At 37.1% G+C, this 18,787-nt stretch overlaps 1 protein-coding gene across 2 annotated transcripts in view; it reads left to right on the top strand.

The window, feature by feature from the left end:
* Nucleotides 1–18,787, top strand: part of AEBP2 (AE binding protein 2) — a 67,945-nt gene that overhangs the window by 17,640 nt on the left and 31,518 nt on the right. For both annotated transcript variants that reach the window (XM_012662801.1, XM_012662802.1), the window contains exons 2-3: nucleotides 4,262–4,469; nucleotides 12,814–12,921. In XM_012662801.1, the coding sequence (XP_012518255.1) occupies nucleotides 4,262–4,469; nucleotides 12,814–12,921 (316 nt within the window). The remainder of the gene's footprint in view (nucleotides 1–4,261; nucleotides 4,470–12,813; nucleotides 12,922–18,787) is intronic.

Genomic DNA, 18,787 nt, shown 5'->3' with positions numbered 1-18,787 from the left:
ATTTCTTTCTTTTTTTTTTAGTAGAGACAGGGTCTCACTCTTGCTCAGGCTGGTCTCGAACTTCTGAGCGCAAACAATCCGCCCGCCTCAGCCTCCCAGAGCGCTAGGATTACAGGTGTGAGCCACCGCGCCCGGCCTAAGAGAGTTGTATTTTAATAGCCTTTTGAGATAATTGTGTGATGTGGCTATGTGATAATGCAGCAACCCTTGCCAAGTGGTAGTTTCCTAAAGATTATTTGCGATGTGTAATCTGAAACCACGTCTGTGAACTTTTTTCTCAGTTACCTTAAGACCATGGTCTTGTTCTTGCCAGTCATGATAACATAAGCATCCATGTTTGCTTCCTCTGCTCATGTATTTTGTCATTTAGCAAGCTGATCTTTATGATGTTTTCAAGGTTGGCAACCCCGTGGGCCCTGGTCATGTCTGCCAAGCAGATGTTTGCCTGGAATAATTTGAGTTCTCAAAGATGGGGCTCTTCTTGGATGTATTAGTGAGTTGGCCTTTGAATTCCCAAAGGAAATCATTTTCATAAAATCATATAGTTGGTCAGTATAGCTGTTGGGTAGAAAACTCTAGTTTGCCAGATAATTTCTAACAAGGCCCATGGAAAAGAGGAAAGGGGAAATGTTAATGTTAAGAAATGTCTCATGTCCCTCCCCAAATACTGCTTTGAAATCTCTAACAATTTGTGTGTGTGTTTTAAAAACTTAGGGATTTTCTGTTGTCACAGGCTTGGTGTGGGTCTATGCGTACTTTGGCTAACCATTCTATATGAGCAATTTCTTAGTGTGGTCATTTTCAGTTGGGTAATAATACTAGTGAAAGATCTCTTAGAGCCTTGCTACTCAAAATGTCACAGCAGCAGCATCAAGCACTCGTTAAAATGTCCTATCTCGGGACCTAACCTAAACCTACTGAATTAGAATCTATAATTAATAAGAGCCCAGGTGATTCATATACACATTAAAGTTTGAGAAACACTGCTTTAGATTATTGAAACTATCTGCAAAGTGTGAGTGCTTTGGTCTGGCTTAGGTTTTCTTTCAAATACTAGGCTCCTTAGGTGTTCACATTTCATAGAATCAGTAAGTGTTCATTGAAAAAGAATTAATTGAGTGAAAAATTTTAATATATGTATGATCCTGGAAATATTATAAGATCAGGTAGATTATTTGTAGGTCTGGTTGTCTCATTACATAAACTGTTACAGGAAGGGCACTGCTGCAGGAAGAAGGACACTGCTTTCTGTGAAACCCATATCTAGCTCAGGGTCCTGTCAGAATCAGAAATTATCTGTCATTTGTTTCCAGTACAATTGGAATTTTGCATCAGAATGTTGCCTTCATCATTCTTAAGAATGGAGAGAACCACTGATGGTAGCATGGGTCTGGGGCCAAAAGGAGCCTGAAGGCTTAGGATTGGATACTTCGTAGAAGTTGAAGGAGCCTAAGAGGGGCTGTGAAGCAGAACTTCAGTTGGTCCTGTTAGACTGGGGAGATTCTGGGGGGGATCCTGAACATGTGTAGGGTGTCTGGAGTGTTGCTGGCTATGGGACCTACCCCACACTCTGTCATATTCACAACCTAGTCCCCAGAGGTCGACAGAGTTCATGCTCTTAACACTTAGTTACGCTGTCATTTTACGAGTAGTTATGGTAGCTATACCCACATAAAGTACTGTTTCAAGTGTGTGGTATCACACATGGACTGACTAAGCGGTGCTTAGTGTTCATGGAAATTTGGACTTTTTGATAATGTTCCCCTTCTCTGGTAAAGGTAATAAGCAAAATTATGCTAAGCACTGTGTAGATAGATTCTGTAATGATAGTTGGATGTCTCATAAGTATATGAATCTCTCTTGACCTTACTTTGCCCATTTAAGAAAAGAATTGATTTAGTTTCATTTTGAACTTTTTAATAAAAGCAGTACACGTTAAAGTGGTATAAAAGGGCATATATAGTGAAAGATAAGATTATCTCCCTGTCTTGGCACCCCACTGTTGCAGACATCTACTGGATTTTGTGTATCTTTCCAAAGAGGTTATGCCCTTAGAGGATAACTTATATCTCTGTCTCTCTCCCCAACTTAGATATGCAAATTGGATCATTACTGCCCTGCTCTTGTGTGTGTATGTGAGTTTTAACTGTACCTTGGAGATTGTGTGACAATAGTTCGTTGAGGTTTATCACTTTTCCTAAGATTGTTTATAAATTGGGCATGATGTTTACTTAACATTATTAATATTTCCCTTTGAAGTTAAATCAGTATAGTTTAAGTATGTGCTTTACAGTTGAATGTTTTAAAATACATAAAGTAAGTGATAACGAAAATAGGCAACCATTTCAGGGTTAAGGGCCTTAGGAAACTTGAAATTTCTAAGGGATTGAATAAAGTTTATATTTCAGAATAGAAAAACCACCCTACCTACAGTGTAGTCCTATAACAACAAACAATATATGATTATCCAGATATTCTAAGAGCTGATTGCCATTCGAGATTTTTATAGAGATCACAAAGTTTTAGAGTGAAGCTTTAGAGTTGAACTTTAGAATCTATGTTGACTGGTAGGTAGGTAGCCAGATGAACTTAAATACTAGAATATCCTTTAAAGGGAAATGAGACATTCTTCATATCTGAAGCATCCTACAAAAACATTTTTGCTAACTTTTAAAAATGCATGCATTGGTCGTTAGAAATCACTAGAAAGCTTACTTGAGACCAGGCTTGGTGGCTCATTCCTATAATCTCAGCACTTTGGAAGGCTGAGGAGGGAGGATCACATGAGGCCAGGAGTTTGAGACCAACTTGGGCAATGCAGTGAGACCCCATCTTAAAAAAAAAAAATAGAAAAATTAGCCCGGCATTGTGTGCTGTAGTCCCAGTTACTTGGGAGGCTAAGGTGGGAAAATTGCTTGAGCCTAGGAGTTTGAAGCTGTGATCATGCCACTACATTCCAGCCTTGGCGACAGAGTGAGACCCTGCTCTGTCTCTAACCTAATAAACTAACAAAATTCATGTTGTTACCAATAATTTTCTTAGATGTGAGCAAATGAGGTCGTATTGGTATATAGGTGAATAATGTTTTTTTTCAGAAGGTGTGTGCTGAATTTAACTGTGGTTGAAGTGTCATAATGTCTGCAGCTTTCAAATGATTCAGAAAAACAGGTTACAAATTGCAAATAGGGCAAAATATTAATCGAATTCAGATTTAGATATACTCTGTGTCTTTGACATTTTCCATGATAAAAACTTTCGGTGGAAGGAAGCATACCCCCTTATAAGTTAATATCATTTTCACGATTTAGTGGTATTGCTTAAATTGCATGCAGATACACAGCTTTTCATAGCTTTAGTCTGAAAACATTCTTACTGTTGATCCTTCTGATTGAAGCTACTTCGGTGCACTTTATCTATTGGGAAGATATTGAAAAAAATTAAAAAGTGAATTGCTTTTAAAATGAAGGCAAAAGTGTGTGCGGTACATTTTATTAAGGTATGAAGATTTGAGCATTCTGACAACACAAATATGTACTTTTGTAGTAAATAAAAGAATTATTAATATGTAATACTTTGTGTAGTAAATAAAAAGTGAAAGGGATTGATTGACATTTTCAGTCTTTTGGTGGCTAGAGAATAGTAAAAAACAATTACATTTGAGGGCCAGGAAAAGACTTTTTATTTGGACTTTGGTCAAATCAGAGACTTAATGTATGCAGTTTTCTCTCTTGTGCTTTTTTTTTAGAAGGGAAAATACTGCAAAATTTCCCAACTTCTTTGACATGAAAAGAGTTAGGATGTGACAGCATTTAATATTCTCCGCTTAGTGAGTAGAAGAAGAGATTTCAAGTCAACAAGTGACTTGCAGAATTGTAAAGATAATGCTTTGTGAATTATTTACAGCTGGAAATGATTGCTTTCTCATGTTCCTTTGAACTATGGAAGGGATGAGATGTGATAAGCTATGTTTGTGTGTGGTTTGTTTTCTATAGGGTATAGTATTGGGGAGTTCATGTCTGCCAAAAGTTGCTGAAATTATCTCATCTGGTTTTGAGGTACCATTGTGTTTCTGCCTTGATTTGCTCTTTATTGCCAATGAATTAATTTCAAAGCATCGTTGTTTTCTCATGGAGAATATGGTTACTATGCATTGTTCATATGGAGCAGAATGTCAAGTGGTAATCTTAATTAAATATTTATAAGATCATATTCATGTTAGTGAATTTCTAGGAATAACACAGCCTTTTTTCTTCTTTTGTAGCATAAGCAGTACTATAATGGATGTAGACAGCACAATTTCCAGTGGGCGTTCAACTCCAGCAATGATGAATGGACAAGGAAGCACTACTTCTTCAAGCAAAAATATTGCCTATAATTGTTGTTGGGACCAGTGCCAGGCTTGCTTCAACTCTAGCCCAGATCTGGCAGATCACATCCGTTCCATACATGTAGATGGTCAGCGAGGAGGGGTTGGTTTTGTCATTTCTTTTTTTTCACTCCCTGTTTTCATTAGTTTTATTAATTTATAATTCCTAGTTAGGTTTTATTTCTGAAAGTAATTTGGGATTATTTTTACATAGGCTTTATTTTTTCAAATGATTTTCTGATAATTACTTCCCACAAAATTGGTAGAATAAAATGAAAATAGGGTATATTATGTGTTGAATTTTAGTTTGCTCTTAAATATGTTATTTGGAAGAAATTAGACTTCTAAAAATATAGCAGAAATACTACAAGTGAATACAATATATTCCAAGGTTCTGGTGTTTTGAGTAGAGAACATTTGGGAATTAGCACAGTGTCCTGAATTTCCCCTGTTAGAGGGTCCTAAATTATCCTTGATGCTGAAATTAACTAGAGAGACTATTGCTACCAGGGTTAGTATATGCAGTCCTATTAAATGACAGCCTGAACTCGTTATTTGTGAGAATTGATCATCTTTCCCAGGTCTTGTCAGAGCTGATTTAGATAGAAAGTTCTGATTAGTCAGTATTGACCTATATCCTGTCAGGAATATATTTAATTTTGTCAGTTCATGTACCTTTTATTGGGTAGTGAATAAAGAGGTAAACAAATTAGGTGAGCCAAAGTGTAATGGACCAAAGTATTAATTTACACATTTTTTTCAACTTCACCTAGGTTTATCTTAAATATTTACCACACTTAGTAGGTTTTCCAGAAATTAATGTCATATCATAAGTGTAGGTAACTTATTAGATCATGCGTCTCCTACAAGCCTGCCATCATTGTTGAGGAACCACTGATACTACAGTCGTTAAAATCATGGTTTAAATGAGTGGGTAAACTGTTTCCAAGGTTCTATTCATATTTGGATTGTAGTATTGATCTTTTTTTTTTTTGTTAAACATGCAACCATGTATGCATTTCTAGCATTTTGACCAGTGGTGTCACATTTGAAATTTCTATTAAGAAATATCTGTCCCTGTCACATTATATTATAATGTGTTAGCAATCTTTTGATTACTCAAACTTGATAAGTAAACATTTGTACATTTGTCTTCCTGTTAGATTTAATATGTGTGATGTCTGAGTAACCAGTAAAATGTTATACTTCTGCATGGTCTGTAAATGAACTGTGTCCATCATCTAGTATTTTTTAACTGTAAAACCCAGCTCAGTGGTTAGACTGCTTTGGTAACTCAAGCCTCCCTCCAGCCCTAATATATCAGATATTTAGTGTGAACTATCTTAGCAAGTTGGTTTCTATTATAGATCTGCCTTTTGTGAGCCAGTGCTTGATGTCACTTGGTATATACCAGTTTTGAACATGGCATGATAGACTTTTTTGTCACTTGACTTAGCAACTGTATATAGGATCATGAGCTATGTAGAAGATCACTGGGCTTCTTAGTAGATGTGGGAAGATTTCACATTTCTAAGTCTCAGAATCCTCTAAGTTGAGTTGGCACACAGCAGCCTTATGAGAATGTTTTCAGTCCTTTACAGATTTGTAGGAAGAAATGCAGTTACAGACTGAACTCTCTAAATTAAATGTATGATGTAATCACTGCAACTACATGTACCTTATTCATGTTACAGAACTAAGTGTGAAATTTTGATATTTCTACCATAAGTACTATCTTGTTGAAATGAAAATTCCCCCCATGTCATTTGTTGAATCTTTACTGATACTACTTTATTATAAATAATACGATTCTCTAGCTGATTTTGAGAGTAATGCTGTTTTGACCAAAGAAAGGAGTCCTCATTTTTGGAAGACATTTGCTAAACCATGAATGTAAAGGATCAAAGAAATGTGGAAAGTACCTCCAGTTTTTTCTGAATGCCAGTCATTAGTATGTAGACTACCTTTTCTGAATGATAAAATATGAATGAGAATTGGAAAACTTGGTACTACTATAAAAAATAAGAAAACTCTTTACCTGATTTTGTGCTTTGAGTTTGGAGTTTGTGTTTTGAGGAGGAGTAGTGGGTTTTTTTTTTTCTGAGATGGCCTTTTTGAAGGTAACTTCTTTAAAAAAATTTTTTACCATTTTTAAGTGTACAGTTCAGTGGCGTTAAGTACATTCACATCATTATGAAACCATCACCACTGTCCATCACGAGAACTTTTTTGTCATCATCCCAATTTGAAGCCTGTACCCATTAAACAAACTCATTCTCTTCTCCCACCGTCTCCTGGCAATCACCATTCTACTTTCCGTCTCTATGAATTTGACTATTCTAGGTGCCTAATGTAAGTGGAAAAGAGCTGATTTTGGTGGCCTAATTATTTTTTTTTTTAGATTTCTTACTTCTTCTTTCTACCCCAAGTGTTAAACTATCATCATGGAGCAGAAACTGTTTCTGCTCCAGATGAGGAAAAAATTGGTAACCCTAGAAGATTTTTTGCTTCTAATTATTAAAAGATGACAATTTTACTAGAGCAATAAGTTAGCAAGAGCTAAATACTATATTTCTCTTCTTTTTCTTATTCATCTATAAATCTTCACCCTGGGAAAAACAAAACTGTTATAGCTTAGAAACATCATTTTCCCCCTGGTGAGGTATTTATGTTGCTATGTCCATGTGGATTTTAATTATATCTGGAGGCCAAAGTCAAGTGGCATTTAGATTTTCTTGATGTTTTCATATAATAAAGTGGGTGGGCATGGGACTCTACATTAGAAATTAAATTAATCATTTAAATGCCAAATTATGAGCATACCTTTTAAAAACATTACGAATACTTTCTTTGGTTTCAAAAATAAAAGCAAACAGGCAAAAAAGTCAAATCAATCTTTTGTGTTAAGTATAATAAAATTGTGTTCTTCGGTCCATACTTCTGTGCCTGACTAGGTTCCAAAGACTAGACTCTGAGCTCTTTTACTAATCTAATTTCAAATCCCAGTGTCCTCTTACTATATACCTAAGTCTTGGTGGGTAAGGAACTTCATCTTGTAGTTGTTTAGTATAAGATCTATTAGTATTCTTTCTTTCTTAAGTATTTCTCACATTAAAAACAATTTCCAGAAAGCTGTTCAGATTTCTTTCTTTTTTTTTTTTGGAGACAGAATCTTACTCTGAGGCCAAGGCTGGGGTACAGTGGTGTATTCCATAGCTCAGTGCCACCTTCAACTCTTGGTTGTGAGCCACCGTGCCCAGCCTAAGTTTATTTTTGTATGTTTTCTTTTTCTTGTTCTTTTTTTTGAGATGGGGTCTTACTCTGTCATCCAGGCTGGAGTGCAGTGGTGTTATCATAGCTCACTGTAGCCTCCAGTTCATGGGCTCAAGCAGTCCTCCTGCCTCATCTTCCCAAGTGACTGGGACTTGCACAGGCATGCAATATCACGCTCAGCTGAGTTTATTTTTTGTGGAGACCGGGTCTTCATGTTGCCCAGGCTGGTCTCAAACTCCAGGGCTCAAGCAATTCTCCCACCTCAGCATCCCAAACTGCTAGGTCCAGATGTGAGCCACCGCACCTGGCCTGTTACATTCTTTGGTGTGTTTTCTGCTGGGGGAAAGAGGAAGGAGATTTTGGTGGGAGGATGACAGGTTATTATTTGATGACTTGATTGAGGCCAATCATGTTTGTGTGTTTTAAAAAGTGTCATTTGTGTACTAAATTTGTAGATTACATTGGAGTGTTTCTAGGATGTGAGATCGATCTTAGGAGGTGATTTGAGTTTTGATTGCCAATCTAGTATATCCTAAATACAACATGAGATTGGTCATATCTTTTGCATTAAATGAGAAATGTTTCATTTTTTTGATTTGAATGTTTTAGTAAATATTTTTGTCCTCTGTTCTATTAAATACCTTTTAGTGGGAAATTGATGTTAATATATTTAATATGGCTAAAAATAATAGGACACAAAATTATATTCATCATTTTTGGCAGATCTTGAAAGAGCAAACTGATCTGAGACAAAATAATTGTATCTAAAATTTTGCTTCTCTTTTGTATGTTTACATCTTATAAAAGAGCTGTTTTTTCTTCCCTTAGAAATATTAGAGCTTGAAGGTACTATGGTATCATCCATCCAACCTCTTCCTGACTTTAGATGTTATATCTCTTACTTTATTTCTTCTTTATTTTGTAGAGAAAGTCTCACTCTGTCACCCAGGCTAGAATGCAGTGGTAACTTCAAATTCCTGGGTTGTGCCATTCCCCCACCTTAGCCTCCCAAGTAGCTGGAACTACAGGTGTATGCCACCATGCCTGGCTAAGTTTTAAAATTTCTGTAGAGATGTGGTTTTAGTTTGTTGCCTAGGCTGGTCTCAAACTCCTGGTCTCAAGCAATCCTCCCTCCTCAGCCTCCCAAAGTGCTGGCATTACAGGCATGAGCCACCATGCCTGGCCGTATCTCTTAGTTATATAAAATCTTTCTGTGTCATTTTACTGCGAAAGGAACCAATTACTCATTATAATTAGACTGTTATTTACTTTGGCATGTAGATTATACTGTTTACCTGCTCTGCATTTAGAATATATTAAATATTTGGCTGATTTTAATTTACTGGTAATAACTGAATTTCTTTATGCATACTTAGGCTTCTGTCAGGCTACGTTGCATTCTTTCGCTGTGGATTTTTCATTTATTTTCAGAAAAATTTGATGGATTCATTTTGCACTCAGGTGTAAGATGTTTAAGTGTATTTATCTATACCGTCACCCAAGCCATTATAGATATAGGCCATGTGTACATTCAGATAAATACCCTGTTAGATCGTTCAAGGATGTTGACCAAAGTGAAGGAGACTACGACTACCCTTGGTTCCCAGGTTCGTAGCAGCCTTTTTCATTTTGGACATTTTGGAGGAGATCTCTGAAGGTAAAGCTGACCATTCTGACAGAACTCAGACTTCTTAGAGTTCTCAACAGAAAGCCCGAACCTTCCTGCAGCATTGAAACTTTAGATCTCTACATCTTATATGTTAAGCCATTATAAATTTGAAGATTCTTTGACAGAATTAAAAAAATACTCTTTGAAGGGCTGTGTGAGTTTTTTTTCTTTTTTCTTTTTAATTTTTCTGGACAGTCTGGCAGAAAAATCTGATGGTAGTTATTTTGAGAAGGGACCTTCAGTATCTAATATAAACCTAGTTTTTCTGTTGACTAGTCTTTATTAGAGAATATATCATCTAATATCATATATTAGGGAATATATCATCTTCTATCTCTACAGATATAAGATATAAGATATATGTTTTGGAGTTACCAAATGTGTGATCAGAGTGTCTCTGATGAAAAAGGAAGTAGAGGCTTAGATTCTAAGTGATTGTTCCAGGATTACATAGCTGCAAAGCAAAAGAGCTGGATATAGTTCAGGTTGTCTATTTCCTTCCTTCCTTCCTTCCTTCCTTCCTTCCTTCCTTCCTTCCTTCCCTCCCTCCCTCCTTCCCTCCTTGTAGAGATGGGGTCTCACTTTTGCTCAGGCTGGTCTCGAACTCCCGAGCTCAAGCAGTCCTCCTGCCTCGGCCTCTCAGAGTGCTAGGATTACAGGTGTGAGCCACTGCGCCTGGACTAGGTTGTCCATTTTCTATTTCTATATCTAATACAACCTAATGTGACGTAAGTCTCTCTGTGTCATGACAGACTGGACTGTGGACCTTTGTGTCTTATTCTAATTAAAATGGCAAGATCTTAATTCAAGTAGGATAGAAGAACCATGACAAATTATATTCTCAAACATATTCCTCCCAAATTTGGATTGAATGTGAACCCTGTGGTGTTTGATTTTCAGGTCTTAACTTTTGTAATGGTTGAGTTTCTAAAGAAAGAGTATAAAAATGTTTTCCACATTTCGCATCTATGAAAAAGTCTCAGGTTTGAAGAAGACCCTTTTTGTCAGATTTTGGGCTGCTTTTTTTGTCAAAAGATCTTCCTGATACAGGTTAGGGAAGGAAATTTAGCTTTTGATTGGTTTTGTGTTTTTTGTGTAGCATTCATGTGGAATTTTAGTGCTAGTTTGGTATATCAGGACTATCTTTGTGGAAGTTTAGTGTTTTTTTTCCCCCAGAATTATTTTTTAAACATTTCATTCCAATATAGCTAAACACAGATAACTTTGGTCTCTTTACACCTACTTCATTTTCTATAAATTTCACTAGGTTGAAGGTTTTGGTTTTTCTTTGAATCTGAACATCTTGCCTTAAGTGTTACTGGACATTATTCCGTCTGGACTCTAGACCATACCTGCTCACTAATTAATGCTGTATCTGATGTCATTACAGAGTCTGCCATTGCCTCCATAGTCACGTTTGCTCATAGGAAAAAAAATTAGAGGTTAGAGGTAGTTGTTTCTCCCAAACATAGTGGTTGGTTGAGTAATGTTAGGTAGAGGTAATGATGATCTGGGAGGAACTGAATGCTACCTTCTCTGATTTGAGAGTAATTCACGGTAGGGTTTGCTTCAGAATCTTCTTGACATCAAGAAGAATCAATAGAATTCTTCATTGTTACAAAAATTGTTATAAAAATGACATTAATTTTATTCCCAAATACTTCTTTAAGGCATTTCTGTTGATGTGGTATGACTTGTGAGAGAATTTTAAACCAACACCTGATTGACTGGATTGAAAATTTAAGACTCTTAAGTCTAGCAGTCTTGAGTCAGGAAATTGATAGATAGCACTGATTTATCTGCATGTGATTATCAAACAATATTGAATTCTATAGCATTTAAGTATTGCTTAGTTTTTTTTTTTCTTTTCCTAGATTTATTTTAAAAAGTAACTTTTAACTCTGGGAACCTCACGCATCAGTTTATAAATGTGCTAGAGTCAGGAATTTTAAGAATGGAGTAGTAAATGTTGGCTTCCTTTATCTACTTAACTAAAAGAAACTAGCAAATCTATTGTGGAATCAGAATGCAGATAACATTCTCTAAACATTTGTGTCAAATGGCAATGGTGATATTGCCTTGTTAGACCTTTTTGACATAAAGTGGTTTCGTTTTTGACTGAAAATTGACCTCAGCTATTTATTTATAGATTGTCAGTTTTTTCTAGTCTTTTAAAAAATTGTGTTTTAGACTGGCTATTTTAAAGAATGTTTCCTCAGTTCTTTATATAGCCTTGTTGTGTTCTATGTATATAGTACATTATAGTCTTTAAAGTACGACTATTCATAATTGTTCTTACCTTAGAAAAGAACAGAGTATATAAATGGTACATTCAAAGTAATGATTGCAATAGATTCATATTTTTCTCACTGATGGGAAGCAGTTTTCAATGTTCAGTTTGATAGACATATCCTCAATTAGGAAATCAATATATCACTAGTAAGAAGATGGTAAAGATTAGATTGTTAGTCTTGGTACTTTCCAAATCCAATCATACTCAGTACCCTTAAACCTAAGAATGTGGATCTATTATGATGATAGGGTAACTCATTGCTTTTACTACTACATTAATTTAACATTTTATATTAAATTTTGTATCATAATCAGGGTATTTGGAAATAATGATTTTTTTTTTTTTTTGAAGACAGAGTCTCACTCTGTTGCCCCAGCTAGAATGCAGTGGGGTCCTCCATAGCTCCCTGCAACCTCAAACTCCTGGGCTCAAGCTATCCTCCTGCCTCACCCTCCCAAGAAGCTGGTACTATAGGCATGCACTACCACGCCCGGCTAATTTTTGTGGTTTTTTTGTAGAGATGGGGTTTCGCTCTTGCTAAGGCTGGTTTCGAACTCCTGAGCTCAAGCGATCCTCCTGCCTCGGCCTCCCAGAGTACTAGGATTACAGGCGTGGTGGAAATAATTCTTAATATAGGAATTTGTGTTAGTATGCCTGGCCGGAAATAATTCTTAATATAATAGTTTATGTTAGCATGCATGTGAGAATAGAAAAGCATGAGTAGAAAAATTACAATTTGAGGATTTAACTTTTACTCATTCTTTGAAGTTAAATATATCAGTATCTACTAATTACCATTGATTATTAATTTTAATTATTTTTATGCCTTTATATTTTCCTGATATTTAAAATTAATAGATGCTTGTTCCTTTGTACAGGAGATACAAAAATATAAATAATGGGCCATGGTCCCAGTTCCTAGGAATACATTATAATTTTTTAATATGTTTCCTTCTCAGTAGTACTTGTGATTGGTGTGTCATTCATTCCATGTTGAGGGAGTGGACAGCAGCCTGAATGGAGAAGGATTAATACAGTGCCTTACACTGGGAAGTTTAGAAGTTTAACTACATTAAGCATTTTGATGCGCTAATACATTAAATGGCTCTTTTTGTCAATTGAAGACTTGCAACATGTTCTTTTTGAACTTAAAGGAATCAAACTCTTTGTTGAAATAAGTGATGAAAATTAATATGGCTCTTTTTTTAACAGGTATTTGTTTGCTTATGGAAAGGTTGTAAAGTCTATAACACTCCATCAACCAGTCAGAGTTGGTTACAGAGGCATATGCTGACACACAGTGGAGACAAACCTTTTAAGGTAAGTCTGTGTGTATGTATGTATGTGAGTTTGTCTTTTACACTTCAATTTAAGCTAACGTGTTACTTACTTAGTTAGTTAGTTATTTGGAGACAGAGTCTCTCTGTTGCCTGGACTAGAGTGCCGTGGCATCAGCCTAGCTCTCAGCAACGTCAGACTCCTGGGCTCAAGCAATCCTTCTGTCTAAGCCTCCCGAGTAGCTGGGACTACAGGCACGCATCACCATGCCTGGCTAATTTTTTCTATGTATTTTTAGTTGTCCAGCTACTTTATTTATAGTAGAAATGGGGGTCTCGCTCTTGGTGAGGCTGGTCTCGAACTCCTGATCTCGAGTGATCCTCCCGCCTCGGCCTCCCGGAGTGCTAGGATTATAGGCGTGAGCCACCGTGCCTGGCCTTATGTGTATTTTTATAGGCATATTGTTGCTCTTATAAAAATTTTTTAAAGAACCATTTATTTTAACATTCCTTTAGGTGCATGGAATTTCAAAAAGTAGATGGAGATAAAGATAATTTAATTTTTAAAATTTATGAAACAGAGAAAAAGCTGCTGTAACGTTAGGGTCTGGAAAATAGCTAGTGGGCAGACCAGTGACTTGAAGCCAAGTCAACTGTCGTTAATACTTTGCGGTCTGATTATGTTTTCGTACTGTCAAAGGTTTCAGCCTCTTTCATTAGCAAACAACATTGACTGTTATATGAAATAAATTGTATAACACTAAGGGAGTTTATTCCTTTCACTCAGTTTTGTGGTCACAGTATTGGGCTTAGTTGTAAATCACTTTGTCAAATTACATGTATTCTGGGAAATCTTTATAAAGTGCAAGTTTCTGTAAAAATCATTTTTCTATTTATTCTCATTAAAAAATAAAATATTTTGGTTTCTAATTATGGAATGCATATACTACAGAGATTAAAAGTTTGGGTTTAAAGAAGCTTAATAGTTGTTAAAACCATTATATCTACTGGAATGTAAATATTGTGCCAGAAACTTCCCTTGGGTTTCATAGTGAATGAGGTAATTGTGGAGTTTCTTTTAAAAATACGTTAGTTTTTTTTTTTTGAAAAGGCAATCATTAATAAGTTAAATTATGAAGAAAAATTTATGTTGAGAAATCTTGCCTCCCTTGCCTGTTCCCATATCCCCCTTCCTCCCATACATAACTACTGTTATTGTTTCTTGTGAATTCTTCTAGTATTTCTGTATGGAACTATAAGCAGATAAATACGTAGTCTCATTCTCTTTTCTTTCTTACACAAAATCTAGTAAACTATATATTGTCTGTACTTTGCTTTTTAAAAAAATAAGCTTTTAACTTTAGAAGAGTTTTAAATATATAGGTTAGTAGAGTTCCCATATACCCAAGTTTTCCCCATGATTGATGTCTCATATTGTGTGTATCTGTATCTTGCTTTTTGAATGTACTTTACACTAGGATCTTTCCATATCAATTCATAGTGAATATTCTCTCTCTTTTTAAAAGAAGTTTCATAGTATTTCATTGTGTGGTTGTAGCAGTTTGTTTTTTTTTTTTTTTTTTGAGACAGAGTCTCACTCTCTTGCCTGGGGCGAGTGCCGTGGCGTCAGCCTAGCTCACAGCAACCTCAAACTCCTGGGTTCAAGCAATCCTGGGACCACAGGCACGCGCCACCATGCCCGGCTAATTTTTTCTACATATATTTTTAGCTGTCCAATTAATTTCTTTCCATTTTTTGGTAGAGACGGGGTCTCGCTCTTGCTCAGGCTGGTCTCAAACTCCTGAGCTCAGAACGATCCGCCTGCCTCAGCCTCCCAGAGTGCTAGGATTACAGGTGTGAGCCACCGCGCCCGGCCTGTAGCAGTTTGTTTAACCAAGCTTTATATAGACACTTGCATTGCTTCAAGTCTTACTATTACAAATGATGCTGCAGTGATGAATCTTGAACATCTATCATTTTGTATATGTATAATTAGATATGTAGGAAAAATTCCCCAAAATGATATGAGTGGATCAAAGGCTATATATAAACATTGGTAATTTTGATAAATATTGCCACAATGCCCTTCTTAGAGGTTGTGCTGTCATCAGCAATATTAGAAAATATGCCTTCTCAAAAGCCTTGATAAGAGGATGTTGTTAAACTTTTGGATTTTTGCCACCCTAAGAGGTGAGAAATCATCCTAATGTAGTTTTATTTATTTATTAAATTTCAAACTATTAAGGGGGTGCAGTGTCTTTGTTACATGGATACGTCATATAATACTTAAGTCACGGCTTTTGGTGTGCCTGTCACCAGGATAGTGTTCATTGTACTCAATAAATAAGTTTTTATCCCATACCCCTCCTGCTACCCTCCCCCTTTCTTGGTTTCTCATGTCCTTTATATCGCTTTATGCCTGTGTGTACCCATCATTTAGCTCCCACTTATAAGTGAGCACATACGGTGTTTGGTTTTCCATTCCTGAGGTACTTCACTTAGCATAATGGTCGTCGGTCGTCTCCATTTCCATCCAAGCTGCTGCAAATGACATTATTTCATTCTTTTTGATGGCTGAGTAGTACTCCATGTATACATATACCACATTTTCTTTATCCATTCATGAATTGTTGGGCTCTTAGGTTGATTGCACATCTTGCAATTGTGAGTTGTGCTGCTATGAACATTTGGGTGCAGGTGTCTTTTATATGACTTCTTTTCCTTTGGGTAGATGCCGAGCAATAGGATTGCTGGATTGAGTGGTAGGTCTACATTTATTTCTTTGAGGAATCTCCAGCTGTTTTCTATAGAGGTTGTACTAATTTGCAGTGCCACCAACAGTGTATAAGGGTTTCTTTCTCTGTATATCTACACCAGCATCTGTTGTTTTTTGACTTTTTAATAGTCATTCTGGCTGGGCATAGTGGCTCATGCCTGTAATCTTAGCACTCTAGGAGGCCGAGATGCGAGGATCACTTGAACTCAGGAGTTCAAGACCAGCCTCAGCAAGAGTGAGATCCTGTCTCTACAAAAACTAGAAAAAGTTAGCCGGGTGTGTTGGCACATGCTTGTAGCCCCAGCTACTCAGGAAGCTGAGGTAGAAGGATCTCTTGAGCCTGGGAGTTTGAAGTTGCCATAAGCTATGATGATGCCACTGCACTCTAGCAAGGGTGACAGAGCGAGACCATGTCTAAAAAATAACAACAACAACAACAAATATATCCATTCTGACAGGGGTAAGGTGGTACCTCATTGTGGGTTTTGTTTTTTGTTTTTTTGAGGCAGAGTCTCACTCTGTTGCCCTGAGTAGAGTGCTGTGGCATCAGCCTCGCTCACGGCAACCTTAAACTCCTGAGCTCAAGCAATCCTCCTGGCTCAGCCTCCCGAGTAGCTGGAACTACAGGCACAAACACGATGCCCAGCTAATTTTTTCTATTTTTAGTAGAGATAGGGTCTTGCTCTTGCTCAGGGTGGTCTCGAACTCCTGAGCTCAAGTGATCCTCTCGCCTTGGCCTCCCAGAGTGCTAGCATTACAGGCATGGGTCACCGCCCTTGGCCTCATTGTGGTTTTAATTTGCATTTCCCTGATGGTTAGTGATGTTGAGCATTTTTTTTCACGTTTGTTGGCCATTCATATCTCTTCCTTTGGAAAACTTCTGTTTATGTCTTGTTTGTTTGTTTATTTTTTTGAGACAAAGTCTCTCTGTTGCCCAGGTTAGAGAGCAGTGGCGTCATCACAGCTCATTGCATCCTCAAACTCCTGGGCTCAAGTGATCCTCCTGCCTCAGTCTCCCGAGTAGCTGGGACTATAGGCGAGAACCACCGCGCCTGGGTAATTTTTCTATTTTTTTGTAGAGAAGGGGCTCTTGCTCTTGCTCACACTGGTCTCAAACTCCTGTCCTCAAGCAGTCCTCACACCTCGGCCTCCCAAAGTGCCGGGATTACGGGAGTGTGCTCGAGCCCCTGTGCCTGGCCTTTGCCCACTTTTTGATGGGGTTGTTTGTTTTTTTCTTACTGATTTGTTTGAGTTCTTTGTAGATTCTGGATATTAGTCCTTTGTGAGATGTATAGTTTGTGAATATTTTCTCCCATTTTCGTCAGTTGTCTGTTCACTTTGTTGATTATTTCCTTTGCTGTGCAGAAGCCTTTTAATTTAATTAAGTCCCATTTATTGATTTTTGTTGTTGCTGTATTTGTTGTTGCTGTTCTTTGCCTAGGCTGATGTCTAAAAGAGTTTTTTCTATGTTTTCTTCTAGAATTTTTATGGTTTCATGCCTTACATTTAATTCTTCTATCCATCCTGAATTAATTTTTATATGGTGAGAGATAGGGTCCTGTTTCATTCTTCTGCATGTGGCTGTCCACTTCCCGGCACCATTTATTGAACAGGGCTTCCTTTCCCCAGTATATTTTGTTGTCTGCTTTGTTGAAGATTGGTTGGTTGTAGGTAGATGGTTTTATTCCTGGGTTCTCTGTTCCATTGGTCTGTGTCTCTACTTTTATACCAGTATCATTCTGGTTTGGTTGTTATAGCCTTGTAGTATAATTTGAAGTCAGGTGGTGTGAGGTGTCCAGATTTGTTCTTTTTGCTTAAAATTGCTTTCGTTGTTTGAGCTCTTTTTTTAGGGGGTCCAAATGAAGCTTAGGCTTATTTTTTCTAGATCTGTGAAATAGGACATTGTTATTTTGATGGGGATTATGTTGAATCTGTAAATCATCTTGGGCAGTATGGACTTTTTTTTTTTTTTGAAACAGGGTCTTGCTCTGTCTCTCAAGCCTGACTGCAGTGGCATCATCATAGCTCACTGCAGTCTCAAACTTCTGGGCTTGAGCTATCCTCCTGCCTCAGCCTCCTAAGTAGCTGGGACTATAGGCACATGCCACCATGCCTGGCTAATTTTTCTATCTTTCATAGAGATACGGGGTCTGACTCTTACTCAGGCTGGTCTCCAACTCCTCAAGTGATCCTCCTGCCTTAGCCTCCCAAAGTGCTAGGATTACAGGCATGAGCCACTGTGCCTGGCCAGTATGGACATTTTAATGATGTTGATTCTAGTAATCCATAAGCAAGGATGTTTTTCCATTTGTTTGTGTCAACTGTAATTTCTTTCATCAGAAAGTTCTCCTTGTAGAAATCTTTCACCTCCTTGGTTAAGTATATTCCTAGGTATTTTATTTTCTTTGTAACTATCGTGAATGATATTGAGTCCTTGATTTGACTCTCAGCTTGTTACTAGCATATAGAAATGCTACTGATTTGCATACATTGATTTTGTAATCTGAGACTTTGCTGAATTTATTTATCAGTTCCAGGAGTCTTTAGGGCCATATGATCATCAGCAGTCAGGGATAGTTTGACCTTCTCTTTACTGATTTGGATGTCCTTTCTTTCTCTTCGTTGATTGTTGAGGCTAGGATTTCCAGTACTGTGTTGAATAGTAGTGGTGACAGTGAACACCCTTGTCTTGTTCCACTTCTTCATTCAGTATGATGTCGGCTGTGGGTTTGTCATACATGGCTTTTATAATCCTTCTTTACCTAGTTTGTTGAGGATTTTTATCATGAAAGGTGCTGGATTTTATTGAATACTTTTTCTGTGTCTATTGAGATGATCATGTAGTCTTTGTTTTTGTTTCTGCTTATGTGGTGGGTCACGTTTATTAATTTGCATATATTGAACCATCCTTGGATCCCTGGGATAAAACCCACTTAATCATGGTGGATTATCTTTTTGATATGTAGTTGAATGCAGTTTTGCTAGTATTTTTTTTTATTTCTGCATATTATAGGGGTACAAATGTTTAGGTTACATTGCCCTTCCTCCCCCCCCACCCAGTCAGAGCTCCAACCGTGTCCATCCCCCAGATGGTACGCCTCGCACTCATTATGTATGCATATGTACCCATCCC

The sequence above is a fragment of the Propithecus coquereli genome, unplaced genomic scaffold (assembly GCF_000956105.1).
Source record: "Propithecus coquereli isolate 6110/MARCELLA unplaced genomic scaffold, Pcoq_1.0 Scaffold78, whole genome shotgun sequence".
Classification (NCBI taxonomy): domain Eukaryota; kingdom Metazoa; phylum Chordata; class Mammalia; order Primates; family Indriidae; genus Propithecus; species Propithecus coquereli.
This window is presented reverse-complemented; position numbering and strand designations above follow the sequence as displayed.